At 39.1% G+C, this 17,066-nt stretch overlaps 1 protein-coding gene across 2 annotated transcripts; it reads right to left on the bottom strand.

Annotated features, from left to right (window-relative positions):
• Positions 1-1,392: 1,392 nt before the first annotated feature.
• LOC134179967 (centromere protein L-like) lies at positions 1,393-17,058 on the bottom strand. 2 transcript variants are annotated; one of them, XM_062647013.1, is made up of 11 exons: positions 16,845-17,058; positions 16,610-16,762; positions 11,214-11,501; positions 7,240-7,296; positions 7,090-7,166; positions 6,950-7,037; positions 3,141-3,255; positions 3,025-3,071; positions 2,899-2,954; positions 2,772-2,834; positions 1,393-1,668 (listed from the first exon to the last, which is right to left on the bottom strand). In XM_062647013.1, the coding sequence occupies exons 1-11, from the start codon at positions 16,957-16,959 to the stop codon at positions 1,606-1,608; spliced, it is 1,122 nt and encodes a 373-aa protein (XP_062502997.1). In that variant the 5' UTR covers positions 16,960-17,058; the 3' UTR covers positions 1,393-1,605. The 2 variants fall into 2 exon arrangements, with proteins under 2 accessions (XP_062502997.1, XP_062502996.1); XM_062647012.1 differs by having other exon boundaries at positions 1,394-1,668; positions 16,610-16,765.
• Between the last annotated feature and the right edge of the window lie 8 nt (positions 17,059-17,066).

Below are 17,066 nucleotides of genomic sequence, written 5' to 3'. Positions count from 1 at the left end.
AGGACGGAGTCTCCCGTAAGTGCCCTGCCCGCGCTGACTGTTATCCTGGAGCTTGGCTGAAGTATGGCACTGGCACAACGTTGAGACTGGACACCAAGGCTCGCCAGTAGGCTCTGCAGTACCCTAGAGAGTAGACCCGTCTAGGGTTACGATCTTCTAACATGCAAAGCCACACACGCACGCAAAGACGGACGGACAGACAGACGCTTATTTAAATTGTCAGCAGGCGTTGCAATGCCTCGGTGATGGCTAGGAAGATGATTAGAGTAACGCATGGACAGAAAGCTGGCCAGAGTCTAGAACTAGATGTTGTTCATTTTAAATTCAGTAAACTAGGTGTTGGCTTATAGGCTCCATAGGGGAGCTAAATAGTTCTATGTATTTGTTATGTAGTGTGACACGCATTAGCTGTTACTTTAGTTTCACCTGTATTAATTAGCTAAGCTTTGATGTATATGAAGATTTGACAAACAGACACACAGACAGACAGAAGAAGGTCTCCTCACTGTCTAATGAAGATGAAAGCCTCAGCGATGTAGACCAGTTCAGTTGTTTGCTAGACAAATGACTACTAGTGTTGGTCCCCTATTGAGGACTAGACTATCTTTTAGGTTTATTTCATGTAGTAAGAACTTTATTCCTATCTTGCTGCTGATGTTTATTGTAGTTATCATTGTTCAAATATATGTATTGACAGACAGACAGACAGACAGAGAGACAGACAGACAGACAGACAGGCAGGCAGGCAGATACACAGAGCTTTGAATACAGTCAACAATTGTCACGATGTACATCTAGAACTAAATAAAGAACATTAAATAACAATGTCAGCTTGACAAAGTAGGTAAATACTACAATGTTATAAATTACTCACCATGTGATGTCAATAACTGGATTAGGATTGGGGTAAATACCAACTGTAGCCACTGTAAAATAATCTTGTTATACATATCTATCACCTATCCACTTTTGTGTTGGAGAATGCATGAATCTCACAGTTGCCTCAAACTATATGTTTCTGTTTGATAGATCAAATTGACACATAACAAAATGAGAAAAATACCATGACCAGACCTCTCCAAAAGTAAAAACCAGCACCCACCACCATACAGGATTTGTTTGGTCCACCAACAGATCAACATCACACCCAGCAGTGTCATGCCATTCATGCAACAGCCCCCCCTCCCCGACGTGTTGGTATGAAGTTGTGATATTGATTGCGGTCACTACACCCATATGAGTGACACCATGCATAAACCATCACAAGTTATAGCTAAAAAAATTAAGCATTAGAGAGCCATTAGTAAACCAGCATCAAATAGACACAAAGACTGATTGTAGGTGTCCTAACAACTATCACTTTCAAGAGCTGCTATGCAATTAGAAGAACAATTTTCAATTTATACTACACTTATTCTGAAGCAGTACACATGAACAGAGGCTGTGAAAAAGGCCCTGTAAGACACTCTGACAGTAACACGTTTCACTTTATGATTTACTTAATAGCTGCACAAAGAAAGCCACATTTCACTATCTACTTTGTCTGTATGGCAGTGCTACGAAGCAACATGCAGCAAGTATGAGTACTGTCTGATACTTACAATTCTAACAACCAGCAACATTTGTAAGAAACTCCAGCATTTGAAGGACATGTTCTTGACTGAATACCTGTTGACATTTTAACAATTATGAGATCTATTTGTACATCTATTTGTAGTAGTATACACACTTCCAATAGTGTCGTCATGACTCAACCATTAATTTAAGTCTAATTAGTGCCAATCTAAATTTAAGGCAAGAAACTCTTCTCTAACCAGTTCAGTTGTGTCTGTGACTACATGTAGACTCATGAGCAAGTCTGTAGTGGGTGAAGGCATATGTGTGCAAACTGGCAAGAATTCTGTTGAGACTATCAATGACATACACCACTTGTTTAATTAAGCTAAGCTAATGCACCCCTGCTGTACACTTTCTTTAGCTTTCCCTTCCACAAGAAAGTGAAAAGCCTTAGTATTCATTGATTCCTACAGCACAAACATGATTCTTTTTACAGTCCTCACAATGGGTGTGAATAACAAATTGGATAAATTTATAACACTTATGCCCTCCTCTCAACACCATCATCATCATCATCATCATCATCATCATCATCATCATCATCATCATCATCGTCATCGTCATCATCATCAAGCAGTCAGTCAACACGACTATGACTGTTCATAAGTTTGGCATAACTTGATAGTTAACTGTTCATGGCTTTGGCATTGATAAGCTTTCTCCATACTGGTCAGTTTTTCACTTTAGTTTGCCATTTGTTATGATCAATTCCTTTTCCACCATAATGAATAAACTGTGAATGTCCAGAAACTGTTATGTGAGCATTTTATGTAAGTGAATGTGACACTTATTCTACATCACCCATTAAATAAATTAACTATGTAGTTCAATTCATCACACTTGGTGAATAATAGCATATGAAGGTGTAATGTATGAGTAACTACAAATACTATGTAACATACCCAGACAAGCAAACAGACAGATGAACAGGCAGAAAGACAGACACACAAACAAACACACAAACAAACAAACAAGTATACAACAACAAAAAAGAGTTGGACAAATGAATAATTATAAGGTTACCACTTGTATACATAGAGAAACCATAAAATCATGTTCTACAAACTCCTCCAATCAAACAATTCATTCGTTATAGCTAGTTTACTATTGCACAATTGTAACTATGTAGCAGCAATGGCAGTAAAGTTCCTTACCGTCAGGACTCCATTAGAAGACACTTTAGCGACACAGGTTGTCACACAATTAAGTGTCATCATCTGTAACACACATTCAGCAATGCAACTGTAAATCTGATAATTTTTTAATGAATAATCGACACACATCAACTCGAATTTTCAAGATATCGCGAATATGACCAGAAAGAGCCAACATAAATCCTAAATAACAATAAGTAGTATTGATACTATCACAAATGTTGCTCCTGTTCAGTACGCATACAACACATACTTTCTGCTTCTTCTTCAGTCAACTCTGTGTCCATGTCACTGTGAATACTACATGTAATAGACAAATCAGAGAAATATTGTACTACTCCTCATTCACAAAATAGACCTAATGAGCACCTTGCTAGTAAAGCCTTTGCATCCTTATGCTCAACTGTCATAGTAATCTGGTTGAGTCCTTGATCAATAACATGCCTGCTGGGACTAAAGCATAACTTCAAATTCCTCAGCTTGTCTACAGACACAATCATCAATGTCAATATCATACAATCATGCAGACAGATAACCACACAGACAGACAATACCTAGACTACCACAAAATGCTCGAAAAACAAATAAAAGTTCACGCTAACCATAGAGGTGTTGAGGGTAAAAGTTATTAGCAAAGTACAATTATAAGTAAATCTGCATGGAAGAAAACACCAAACTTTTTAGTAAAGCAAAAACAAAGCTACTCTTTGCTCTCGAATAAGAAATTACAATTATTGCACAATTAATCAATTAGAAATTTGCCAGGTTTATGAAGTGGTAAGGATTGCCACATTGTGTGGATTGTCACCATAGGAATTAAAGAAATGCAGATGACAAACACTTCAGTAAATGCCTAAAATTACAATTACATAGAAATTTATAGTGTTGATATTCAAAAGTATTGAAATAAAAAGAAACAGAATCTTGACTAGTACAACTAATACAAATTGAATTGACTGCCACACACTTACGAATCATTTAGCTATTGCAAAGTCCAGTCTCAATTGTATAAAATTTCCCAAAAAGACAATGGAAGAATTTAAACACTAGAAGGTGATTGCATTAGACAGGTTTTACTGGAGTACCTTCAGGCCATGCAGAACTATTCAACTAGCACACTGTTAGCAACTACAGGAGGCTCTGCTGCAAATTATTGGCTGTCTATGAAATGCAAGCTACAGCTTCTAAAATGTTTTCAAGAATAATAATTCTTTTTGAGGCTCCAAAATAATTTGAATTTAATTATTCTATCAAGTTGATTCAATTCTCTAAACAGTTCTAGTTCATCTCTACACAATGTCATATGTTGTAATTTTGTGGCTGGCCATCAGTGTCAAATACAACATCAGAAAACAAAGTTCCCTTTTCATGATGCTCCAGAGGTAGTAACTTTCTTCGTCCATACAAGGTCTATGTAGTCTCTCAATGACGCTCAGTACAACACTGCAACAAAAGGGTTTTGCCAGTTGACTCTCTACTCTTGAGCTGTAGACTTCCATCTAGTGGTCATTTTTTATAATGTTTCATGCGCATGCGCAAAGGCAAAAGCCCAGACATATGGCAATTTTTGAGGTCAAAAAAATATTTCTTATTATCTTATAATTTTTAGGGTAACATTTTCAAAAAGAATATTACTTGAAAAACATTAGAAGCAGTCGGGTATAGATGGTGATGTGAAGGTTGACAACTTGAGACCCACAATTGATGGTCGCTCGTCGCAATATCAAGGTCAAATAGTACATGAACCTGATTAAATACGTGGCTGTATTATGCAGGTATAGTCATAGTGACAGATTATTTATATACTATTTCCTAGAAACTAACCAAGGCCAGACCAATAAAAATTTGATGCTTGGAATCACTGGTCAAGTTTTGAGCTTGACCAAAATAAACGTAAAATTTTGATGTGTCCATTCACAATATCTAGTAGAAAGCTTTGATACTGGTATTACATACATACTGCAAATAGGTATTCATTAATGACTGCGCAAGTGATAGCAGCATGCAATCCAGTGTCTGTTTCCACATCTGCTCGATATTAGTGCATTTTTGTTTAGTGCTCTCCCTCTCCCTCTCGATCCCCTTCCCTCCCTTCCCTCCATCCCTCCCTTCCCTCCATCCCTCCCTTCCCTCCATCCCTCCCTTCCCTCCATCCCTCCCTTCCCTCCATCCCTCCCTCCCTCCCTTCCCTCCCTCCCCTCCCTCCCTCCCTTCCCTCCCTCCCTCCCTCCCTCCCCTCCCTCCCTCCCCTCCCTCCCTCCCTCCCTCCCCTCCCTCCCTCCCTCCCTCCCTCCCCTCCCTCCCTCCCTCCCTCCCTCCCCTCCCTCCCTCCCTCCCTCCCTCCCTCCCTCCCTCCCTCCCTCCCTCCCTCTCTCTCTCTCTCTCTCTGCCTGTAGGCAGCACAAAAAACTGCATAATCGCTAAATGCCATGTCATCATATTTATATTTTGATAAGTTGGCCTGGATTCCATGTCAAAAACTTCAAGCATAACATTTATTCGAACTGGCCTAATCATACATTTACACTTTTCAGTTCTTGCATCTATTCTCAATGGCACTACAGAACCTATTGCAGAAGTTGCAAAACTGAGTTGTACAGACTGACTTTTAATCCTTTGACAACCCAATCTGTACTATCTATAACATGAGTTGACGTCTCTGTCCTTGTGAGACAACAAAATTTGAAACTAGCACTATACACAGACGACTGCTCATTGTTGATTCAGAAAATGCCATATGTCACAAAGTAATCTTGATGGATGTATAAATGAATGTGAATCTTAGTATCAGCACAGTAAAGTTAAAAATATATGCAGACTTGTCTATGTGAAAGGTAGTTAATGACATGTTAGTGCTCTATCTGTGCTCTGCAAGAAAACCTTCTATATACTATCAAATCATTTTAAGACATAAGTCTATGGTATATTCAATTGAAACCATTCTGGAGAAAGAAAGACTGGAAAGTTTGGTTACACTGTTTAATTGATGTCACTCTCTCTCTCCTGAAAGCTTAGAAACCTCTTCAGTCTTTCTGGTTTGGCTGTAAGCTTGGAAAGACAAAAAGCAGGAAAAACTCAATCACAAGATGTAAATGTTTTTTGTAGATGCATGGCATAGAATGATCAGCTTTCTGCTGAAGCAGTCCTTAAAAATTTGTCAAATAAGTGCAGTGCACAAGAAAAGAACAAACAACAAGAACAAAGGCATACATAAAGCCTACAGTGTGCGCATGAGTGTGTTCGATTCCTATCGAAGATACTGTTTGATTGGAAAACTACTCCCTTTTTCTCTTTCTGCCCTTTAAAGAAAGATCCCAATCAAACATTTACAAGTTTAACAAACTTTAATAAGTACCAAATGACATATTACAGTCTCTCTGCTTCGTTTCCTTTGGCTATCATCTCGTCATTGGTGCCTTCATAATGGACAGTTTAAACACTAGACATCCAATGACACAAAGAGTGTTCCTGAACTAAATGCAAGTTTAGAAGTAATAAATTCCTACAAAACTCTTACCTCTCTTATCCAAGCATTTTTGGAAACAAAGGTGTCCAGTAATAAGAAATGTTGCGAGTCAGAAACATATCCACTCAGCGCATTTAGCCATAATTACATGTATACATGAATGAATATACATTTAAACAAAGTCAAAGTTTTGCATTGCACCCATGCTGAAACGGATGGAAGTGTCCAGTAAACACAAATGCCCACATTTAGAAGTCTGAGTAAGGGAGATAAAAGTGTACTAAACAAGACATCTAATACAGATACACACAGCAATGTATTGCTACCAGTAAGTTGGCCAAATTTTCATTGTAATCAGAAAATCTGATCTGCCAACAAATTTGTGTGCGTATGCATGCAGATCATACACGTATGTCCAAGATAGGTCAACAAGTGTTCTTGTATAAAGCAAACTCACTGTGCAACTTTCCTACTTCAGTAGTAAATAAAAGTGTGCAATACGTTCTATTTATTAAATTATTGGTAAGTCTCAGTGTCTCTTGGCATTGCTTGTTTGACCAAAAGTCTTAGTTCATTGGCTGCACACTCACTGCATGCTAGCCCATAATGCTGATATAACATGTAAAGCAAATGTTTAGATTAAAGACGGCGTCAAACTTACAATTAATTAACTACTGCATCTATTGTTAAACATATACAAACTGACAATTACCTGAAGTAAACCGAGTCCAATTGGCAACCAAGTAGGCAAGATGGTAAGACGGAATGTCTAGTCTAGAAATTCTACAGTCAAATGTTGCCTATAGAAAGTAATGCAAGTAAAAAAATTGGGTTTCCATGTGATTTTTGTACCTGCAACCAGTCCAACAAATGCCTTGCAACTGATAAAAGTCCATTCCATAGTAGCAATGGCAATGACACAAACTTTCCTATAAAAGGGCACTGCTTCAGTTGCATCTACCGCATTCACAAGAGAGTATTAATTAAATCTCAGTACTGTACCTTCACTACCAGTTCCACATCCACATAAAACTCCATCAAAAAGAATAGCGTTCTTACCTACAACAACAAAATTTCCTTGTAGTAAAACAGTTACGTAACTCTGTGACTTACAATATAATAACAGTTGCAATATTACCATGCTCCTGTTATAACCCTTAATTAAGTGCTGTGTACACAGAAATTTGCAATATTGTCCAACTCTAGCCTGAACTATTTTTGAGTGTTTACATGGTAAAAAATTCAACCTGAGCTGAAGTCTGAAGCTGTGGGCTCAGCTCACTTTCAAATGCAGAGTCAAGTCCTGGTCCTATGTGTATAGTCCTACTTACTAAAAAATCAAACATGGCCAGGTACCAGCAACTCATCCTCTTTGCCCGGTAAATCATTATTAGAAAACGACTAAAAACAGGAATAGAATAAACACAAGCAGCAACTACATGGAAAAAGGCTGCTCGCAAGCAAAGGATGAAATGATTTTGCCAAAATCGATGGCAATAGCTTCTTCTTGTTAATGGTGATGTCAACCGTAGTAAAAATAGAAAGAATATGAAGCAGTGCACTCAACTCGCACTTCTGACTCTGCATGTCTATGCAAAAACCAGGGCATAAACCTGACCCATGCTGTGATTTATCAGGCTCTGTGTAAAATGAAGCATTAGCAATGCATCCAACACGCAATGCATAATTCTGTGTTATTTAAACACAATTGTAACTTCTCAAAAAGTCCCATAGCAAAATGTACAGCATACGTAAGTGATATTTTAGAGAACATGTCCATAACAGGGCTCCAGCTATCCAAGTACCCTCCCACTCATCCATCTGTCCACTTGCTCATTCTCCAACCTGCCTGTTTGTGTATGTTTGCAAACATGAGCAAACAAGTAGTGACAACCGATTGTCAGAAGTCAATACTCTGTTTCTGTTCTTGCCAGTTGCAGCAATTGACCTGTGTCAGCATACTGTTAGGGCCAGTTTACAAAGCACCACAGCATGGCTGAGCAAACCATTGTGACACAAAAGAGACACTCTGTGGTTAATTGAAGAGGTAAGCTCATGCTAGCACACGCACATGTCATCACATTTGAATTGGGTGCACTAATTCAAACAATCAGTAATCATGAAATCTTGGGTGCTCTAATTTGCACCAAAGCAAAAGCTGACTGAAATCTTTTCTATACATTGAACTGGAAGAATCAATACATTGCAATAAGAGGTTACATAATAAAACCATGTAGATAGGCCCCATAGATATAGTTCTCACAAACCTCAATTCTGCAAATTTGAGGTTGCTACACTGGAGTTTGGTAAAATTCAACAAGCACTTTGGCACTTTCAGCCAAATTGAGGTTCCTTACTCTATGAATGTGAACCGGAAAGCACACATCTCGTTCCTGTACCCTACTCATGTCTTCCTCTGAGTAAGCAGGTGCACCCAGTTCACAGTAACCACCAAAAACTTGAATTTTTAAAGCTTACACTGCTGCTGTCTCCGTCAATCAACACCTGAATCAACAGCCTTGCAGTAGTTTGCTCCATTGATTATAGCGCATGCGCAACCTATATTCTAAGAAGAACATACTGGCAATCGAAACTGATTTTCTTGCCAGGGCACTGGATTATACGTTATGTGCCATAGCTATGATGCAAGAGCTACCCCACTTCAGATTGCCACAAGTGAGCACGTGTGAACATGAGCGTGAGGGTGTCCTTTAAGTTCATCAACATGACCTCACATTCATAGATGAAGCAAACCTGCATGCCGCTGACCAAAGATGGGGTCAGCAATAGCCCTCTGATGCACAAAAGTATTTTAGAGCCCTGTGAGTGTATAATGCAGCTTCTGCTCATTTGCTGTTGTGGTGTCACTTTAATTAAGCAATGAAAAGACAAAGAAGTATCAGAATGCATCAGAAGTGTCATTGTATCTTGCTCTCACTTGCAAAGGCAAGGAACCTTAGTATAGCTTCTCTCAACTTCCCCCTAGTTTTTCTTTTTATAGTACACAGTAGTACTGTACTATACGATAGCAGATACAAGTGCATACAAGTATTAAGCATGTGTATGTCAGTCTGTCAGAACAAGTGTACAGCATGCCAGAAGAGAGTCTGGGTGTATGCAGAGCAAGAGGTAGTCAACATGTTCATTGTAAAAGTGTACAGGACAACAAACAGTAATGTCAGCAAAGGAAAAAGTATATCAAACTACTTTGATGCTACCAAATCAAGTAAACCAAGAGATAGCAAACCGTGCTCACTCCCAAATTCTATATCCAAGCAAACTACAATAGCCTCACTAAGTAGATCTTGACTCTATAAAATTTATACTAGATTGTAACGTAACTATATTACTACTACTAGGACAGCAATACCTGCACTGCATAGAATAATGTGATATGGATTATGAAACAGTCTGCACCAAGTGGAATAGTCATCTACAACACACACTCCAAGAAGAGTGGCATACATTATTTGAGTACATGTATGAACTATCACTCAGTGACAACGCTAGATGTATTGCTCCTCTTGGCTTCAAACGTGTCTCTTCAAACGACTTTAAAAAGCTGGCTGAAGCAATCGTCAGCACAGCCAACTGTACGATAAAAAGCATTTTCAACTATGTGTTCAGTGAACATTTGTCTGAAAAGTAAATTAACTATTAAAACCCGTCTTAACAGCTTGCATGAGAATATCTACAAAAGGACTGCCTCTGAAATTGATTGTGCCGTTCACAGCTGGTCTCAACTGAGACACAAACACATTTTTTGAAAGCTAGAATGTTGGTAACAAAAAGGTGTCAAACCAAGTTCTCTATAGGTTTAATGTCTGGACAGAAATACTTATTGATAGCTAATATGGGAAGTGATTGCACCAGCTGTGAATTTCTAACCTAGTTAAACAAACATTCAGTAACAGCAACACTTATCAAGTGAAGTGAAACTGAAAGTGTAGAAAAGAAAGTTGAATACACTCTCATTAATTAAAACTTAACAAAAGAAGCCTGTGTGATGAACTGACCCACCGTAATGCAAGTCAATGTCTCCATTCGATGCCACATTCCACCACCCCCATCACATTAATTGATTAAATTTGGCACTGCACCACTTATATTTTCTAGGAAACTCTGCTTCAACCTTGGTGACCATGCAGCAAGAAATGTCAAAACTACAATTGACACTCAGACAGTAGTACTAACCGCTCTGATTCTACTAGTAGCGTTTTGTTCATAAAACTGTTTCTGGACAGAGAAATTGAACCTCCAATTTCAGAATGTCATCCTTAATGACTTCATTTTAGATGACAATAAATGAATAGCCTATACTCTTTGTGCACGTGTCATCTGCACTGTCATGGCTCTGCTTCCCTACGGTTTTGAACCAGACTGTATTGACATTGAAGACATTTCAAGCTTGGAAAGCTCCACTGAACTTGATTCAGGCAAAACGGCAAACAACCTGAGTGCTTGACATTTGACTGGTGTGATGCAAAGAGATTCTGTGGAATCAAAGCTTCGCCAGTCGCTGTTTCGGTAGGTCTTAGTTCCTACAAGGTACTACATTTGCGATCTTTGACATTGTTGCTACAATTGAACGCAGTACAGTAGACCATTCTTGACAGCCTGTACAGCAACATCCACGAGTGATCTATTTGTCTGTCTAGAGTTTCGTTAACCACCATAGCTACTAAAGGATTAGTACTATCTTCACGATGCCACTTGCACTTTTGCGAGAGTTCCTTTTAAAAGCAGTCGCAGCCTTAAAGCGCAATTTTATGTGTTTGGTATATGTCTCCCAATTATTCATAAACTGGAGACAATCAGTGACTACTGTCAGTGTGTAGTTAGTTACTAATTATACATTTTACATGGTAGCGGCTGTCTGTCTTCCTAAAACATCACCTACCTTTAAAATGCAAATAAATTGTCTGTATTTAGTATAATCCAATCTGCTATCACAGCTAGATTGTGCCTTCAATCACCTGCTGCTTTTCTTCCATTCATTGTGATTCTGATAGCTGGATGATCAGTAACATATGATTTCAAATCTTTCATAATTGTTATGGTGGCTTTAGTAACTGTCAGCTTTCCTTCGTTCTCTACATCTTCTCCCTCATTACCATCCAGCGAATATGCAGCCGCTCCTCCTTCTATTCCAACTTTCACATGTGCAGTAAGTGACCGAGAATATGAGCCAAGGCTGTCAATCATGGCCTGCAGATTGTACAAGAGAGACACACTGTAGACATTCCATTTCCTTCCAGTCAACACTAAACACAGATCATAAATATGTGACCATATATTATTAAACATGTCATCACAAGTACAAATGTCACACCAACACTGCACTTTAGCCTTTTCGTGGTTGTCTCTGTACACTAAATGACTTGTCTATGCTGTAAATCCATTTGCATGCTAGTTCAAACACAGTAGCTTATCATGTACTTAAAATCAACAGTGAATAAAAATGTCTTTAGATCCAATATGCTATTCTAATACTTAGAAGAATGTCCCTCTGCATTGATTACAGCAGTAATTTTGTTTGAATTAGTCCTAGTGGCTTTTGTCATGCAACTCTAATTACTTAAGGCAAAAAGGTTCTGTTTATGGCTTGGTTTAGAAACTCTTTAAAGCACTGCCCAAAGGCTTTCTATCACAAGAGGTTAAAACCAACCCGACCAAGATAATGAGAGCACTGCACGTCCTCTTTTCATTCAATAACAACCATTGCATAATGGATGACTGCATTGACATCTTGCAGAAATGTCAGCTTTCCATTAGCCTAGCCTCTTGTGTTCTTACCAGACTAAGAAATGCTCGGTGAAAGTACTGTTGTACTTTTGTCCTGTTTCTCCACCTTCAATGAAAACAGGAGGTCCAACACTGTCTTTTGAGATGGTTTTCCAAATCACCCATGATGTGCCTTGTTAGATAGTTCCACTATAGAGCTCCACTGTGTAGTCTACATAGACAGCCAGCCTTCTGCTCAATTTCTTCGTACATGATATGCTTGACCATCACTTCCATTTAGCATAATATTGCTTTCATTGCTAAAGACTATATCTGCCCACTTCTCCACTGTCATGCCTTTGTGTTTGTGAGGCCAATGTACTTCTTCCTTTTATTGATGTTGCTAATGAAGGTCTTTTCATGCTGCTGGTCGTTATATTTCAATTCCTTCAATCCATTTTTCAGTACCGTACTGACTCGATTAATACCCCAGGCCTCGAGTAAAGTCCCATCCCCACATTTGGTCCAGGTCCTAAGATTTTCACACCTTTTTTTGTTCTTCAATTGGTGCTAATTGGCGCTTTCTATATAGACTAGCTTCTTTAATTGCCTACGAATTTGGCAACATGTTCTAGGTAGCTATGCCCAAGAGATATCGTAGCTTCACTGTTGAATACAAGCTCAGCATTGTTGAATGGCATCGAGGCAATGGCTCGGTGGTGTCAAAAACCACCAACCAATTTAGCATTGACAGGAAGTGTGTGCGGGACTAGAATGCAAAGTACGAGGAGCTAAAGCAACATGAGGCAACTCCAAAAGGAAAGTAAGCAAGAAAGATGCTCGACAGATGTGAACCATTAAGTGTACCGCTTGATGACCAGGTGTATGACTTTTTGCAAGAGAGGCGAAACTTTGGCCTGGCAGTTTCTAACGTCGCACTGATAGACGAAGCAAAGCGAGTCACTGCAGAACTAAACATTATAGGATTTAAAGCAAGCAATGGATGGCTTGTCGGGTGGAAGCAACGCTTTAACGTAGGACTACGGCGCAAAACGAATGAGTCTCAAGCCCTTCCGGAGCATTATCAAGATGACCTTCTCGGATTTCGCTGACAAATTATCCCGTTGCATGAGAGACATGACAGGTGGTTAATTACTTGTCAATTGATTAAGTTAATTACTTCTGCCAATTAACACCTCCAGGTGTCAGGTTTTGAGTAAAGTCCCATCCCTAGTTTACCTTTGATGCTAGCCAACCATAGGGGGTGGGGTATTAATTGCGTCAGTATAGTACATTTGATATGGTACTAGGTGTAGACAATGATTATGTAAGCTTTCTGGCTGCAGCTGACAATCTCTGCTTGCTCTAAGGTAATAACTTCTCTATGTTATGGCATATAAGCCAAAAATAAATCTTACAGCAGCTTTCTCCAAATTCAAGGAACATGAATGTTTTAATTAAGAAGACTTTTTATTGTTTGTGATTGCCGTGAGCCTTGTAGGTAAGGTAAAGAATATAGAAATCTTGCAAAAATTAGTTGTTCACCCTACAGGGTTTCCTCAAAATCACTTCAAAAGAGGGGAGTGATTCATATCAATTACCAATCCATAATCAATTATCTTATTAAATTCAATTAAGAACCCATGTCTAGCAACTCTAGTCTACAAGTGATCATGTTACTACAACTTAATTATCTTTTCCATTTCTGATCGATGACCAACGAGATACAGTTCTATCAAAGCCAAAGCCACACGGGGAAGGTCACTTCAACTGAAATCCTAAATATAAGTGATACATTTCACCATGACACACGAAAACCCAAACAATCAAAGGAATTAAATACCCTATTTGCATATTTATATAGAAATGGCATGCAAGCATTTGGTTTGGTACATATACAAGACAATCACACGAACAAACGAACTGTAAGCCTAGTTTGAGGAAGTGATTCAGTTTAAAGGAACACTCGTTTAGCGCTACACCCCGCAAACTTGATTGCATCGCTAGGCAATCAAAAAGCTGGATATGAGAGCACCAGATTTTAGCAGCAAATAGCGTGAAAACAGTGCATACGATGGTCATGTGAGAAACATTCCGTCTATTTTAGGAGCCTCACTACCATCAAAATGCAGGTAGTCACTCGTGAGACGTTGAGAAAATGTGCTCATGGGTTATGAAATGGGCACGAATGCGCATGCAAGACTGAAGGGACAAACTGCACTGTATTTGTGCATTTGCACTTATCATGTGACCTACTTATTGCTTACCATGTGATCATCGTATGTGCTCTGTTTTCACGCTAATATGTAGTGATCGCATGTTCAAACCTGGTTTTGTGTAAAACGCAACCTATTCGGTGCCTTCAACCTGAGAAAAGATGACAAGTTGGTTTGAGCACGACCCGAACTCTGCTTTAACCACAAGATTGTAAAATCGTTCCCATACATTTTCCTTATTTGCAACAGTGACTATAGCCTCAAATTTCCAGACCAGAGAGCGCGCGAAGCACGCGAACTCTAGTCTGGACCAAGTCGATACTAAAATGATTTCGGAAGTATTTGTCAAAAGCGATGGTAAATGGTGTCTAACAGCGTAGGATCGTTTTACCTCGATCAACATATCATTTGTAAATGCCATGACATCTCACAAACAAAGAAGAGACGTCTGCAGTGTTTGCGGCGATATCTTGGTGGACGACATAAAACCACAACTCTTTGATTCTTTGGCAGACCGCTACCTAGTCTAACCGCTCGACTAGCGAGACTACCGCTCTACCAGTTGTCAAAGGTGATGGTCTAGCGACACTGCTGTGCATGTCCTCTCACCGCAAACTTGAAAATATCAAAGAACTGAAGCTGAAACTAAAACTAAGATGTGTGTGTGCAGAGTCTGATCATTGTTTTTGGCATGCAGAGTCTGATCATTGTTTTTGGCATGCAGAGCCTTGTCATTGTTGTGTCGTGCACTTAGCCGCCCATGAGGATTTCACACGTGCGCAATCAGGTGCTAGTGCACTTAGCATAACCAATTATTGCTAAGCCAATCAGAATTTACAACCGAGATTCGGGTTGTAGAAGCTGATTGGCTAAGAAGAGCTATTTCCGAAATCATTTTAGTATCGACTTGGTCCAGAATAGAGTTCGCGCGCTCTCTGGTCTGGAAGTTCGAGGCTACAGTGACTACGCTCTGATATCCAGCTTTGCCTAGTTCAGCCCAACCTTCCAACTTGATTGCATATATGGTACTAGAATTTAAAAAACTTTTTCCTTGAAAAAAGAAATAGATGTAGAGATTGTATAAAAAGTAACAGAAACAAGATCTACAGATAATATGAACCACAGCCAGACATCATTAGTGAATCCTTCCAAACCAATAAATGTAATATGGGAATGAGGGGTTAGAAGAATTCACTAATGATGTCTGGTCTTGGTTCATATCATCTATAGATCTTGTTTCTGTTACTTTCTATATAATCCCTACATCTACTTCTTTTTTCAGAGAAAATTTCTTAAAATTCTAGTTTGGTAAGTTTTTAGGAGTGCAAAAACACAGCCTAGGGCGTGTCTCCATAGGACCTGTAAGCCTAAGCATTATAAGATTTAGCGTGTTTTCATTAGCATTAATTAAACCTGTTTAAATGTAAACTTAATTATACAGCTTTCATTTAGCGGTCATGTGATGGTATATACCATGGTATCATACCGCACGTTGCACGAATATGGATCCTAAGTTTTTAGTGCAGTTGAATATGCAATGGCAGTTGGAATAGAACTTGGTTTAGCTAGTGAAAGTCCAAGGTTATAACACATGAGATATGCGTTGCAACTGTTGGGTTCCCGTATAATTTGTTACGTAAACTGTACGTAATTACTTGTCATTTTTGCTCCTGTGTGCGATGTAGATTGCAAACAATTTCAGGCTACACTTGACAATGGCAAACATAATCAAAATACACAGTTCTGGTGACAAACTCTTTCATAAACATTTGGCCCATTTGATTGGCACCTCGTCCATTGTCTCTGGTTGCCATGGACAAGCAGTCGCAACTACTGCTCCGTGATTGGCCCAAAATGTACAATAGCGTTGATGGCTGTTGTTGGATCAAATTGCTTGAAAGAAACACAATTCTTGAACATTCCTTTCGGTATCTTTAATCACCAAAAAAATCGAGTTCGGATAATTCTAAAGCGTTTTCTTAAGTTTCACAGCTGTACGCAATGTACAAAAAGAGATATCCGTGGAGGAGAAGAAGAAGAACAAAATTGGCGCATGGGCCTCCGAGGCTAGCAACTGTTTTGTAGGTTTAGATGATTAATGACCAAAACAAGAATATGATATAGTACAAAACGTACAAACATTTCATTTCGTTGATTTTGAGAAATTTTAGTCTTCATTTACTATGTTGTCTAGGCGAGAAAAAAGACAACCATGCCCCACAACACTTCATAGCCGGGCAATCCCTACATACAGAGTACTACCATACCCTGTGATAGTATGTAATCAAGTTTCGGGGAAGTAGCGCTAAACGACGGAGTGTACACCTTTAAATAAATTCACTGTACCAAAATCAACAAATTTAATTAATATAAACAAGTTTCCCAAACTACAGTAACTGAAGCCTACTAAAGTGCCCAACACAAGACTGTACCTTCACTGTGTTTCACTTGCTGTTTGCCTCTAGTCTGTGGTAACCTTGCTCTTCGTGCTGTCTCATCAGTTGCCTCAAGACATCTTGTAACAGGTGTTCTCGATAATGACAATCCTCTAGGAGTAGCTAATAATCTTCTCGATGATCGCCTTTCTGCTGTACAAGAGAAACCAACTCTTAGAATACTAATTAGCAACACCACACGAAATATACGAAATCCCACTTGACTTCATACCTAGCAAAGACGGCGTCGTTCTCGGTTTCTTTGCCCATACTGGTGTGCTCCTAGGCGTCATCTCCAACCTCTTCGCTACTCTTGTCTGCGGCCGTGAACTTGAACTGTCCGCCATACTTCTACTAGGCGGTACAGTAGCTACCGCGCAAATCAGCCGCGGAGTCCTGCCTAACAACCACAATGAAAAACTATAAGTAGAGAAAATCGTTTACACTTGTCGTG

Source organism: Corticium candelabrum, chromosome 5, assembly GCF_963422355.1.
Source record: "Corticium candelabrum chromosome 5, ooCorCand1.1, whole genome shotgun sequence".
NCBI classification, from domain to species: Eukaryota; Metazoa; Porifera; class Homoscleromorpha; order Homosclerophorida; family Plakinidae; genus Corticium; species Corticium candelabrum.
The sequence above is the reverse complement of the archived record's forward strand: the minus strand, read 5'-3'. Positions and strand labels throughout refer to the sequence as shown.

Bases quoted from the DNA above. Each gene is read 5' to 3' on its own strand.
- LOC134179967 (XM_062647012.1), bottom strand. From the start codon at position 16,959: ATGGCGGACAGTTCAAGTTCACGGCCGCAGACAAGAGTAGCGAAGAGG. The intron at 16,766-16,844 runs GTATGAAGTCAA...TCTCTTGTACAG, and splicing joins AACGACGCCGTCTTTGCTAG to CAGAAAGGCGATCATCGAGA. The intron at 2,835-2,898 runs GTGTGTCGATTA...TGTGTGTTACAG, and splicing joins TCTTGAAAATTCGAGTTGAT to ATGATGACACTTAATTGTGT.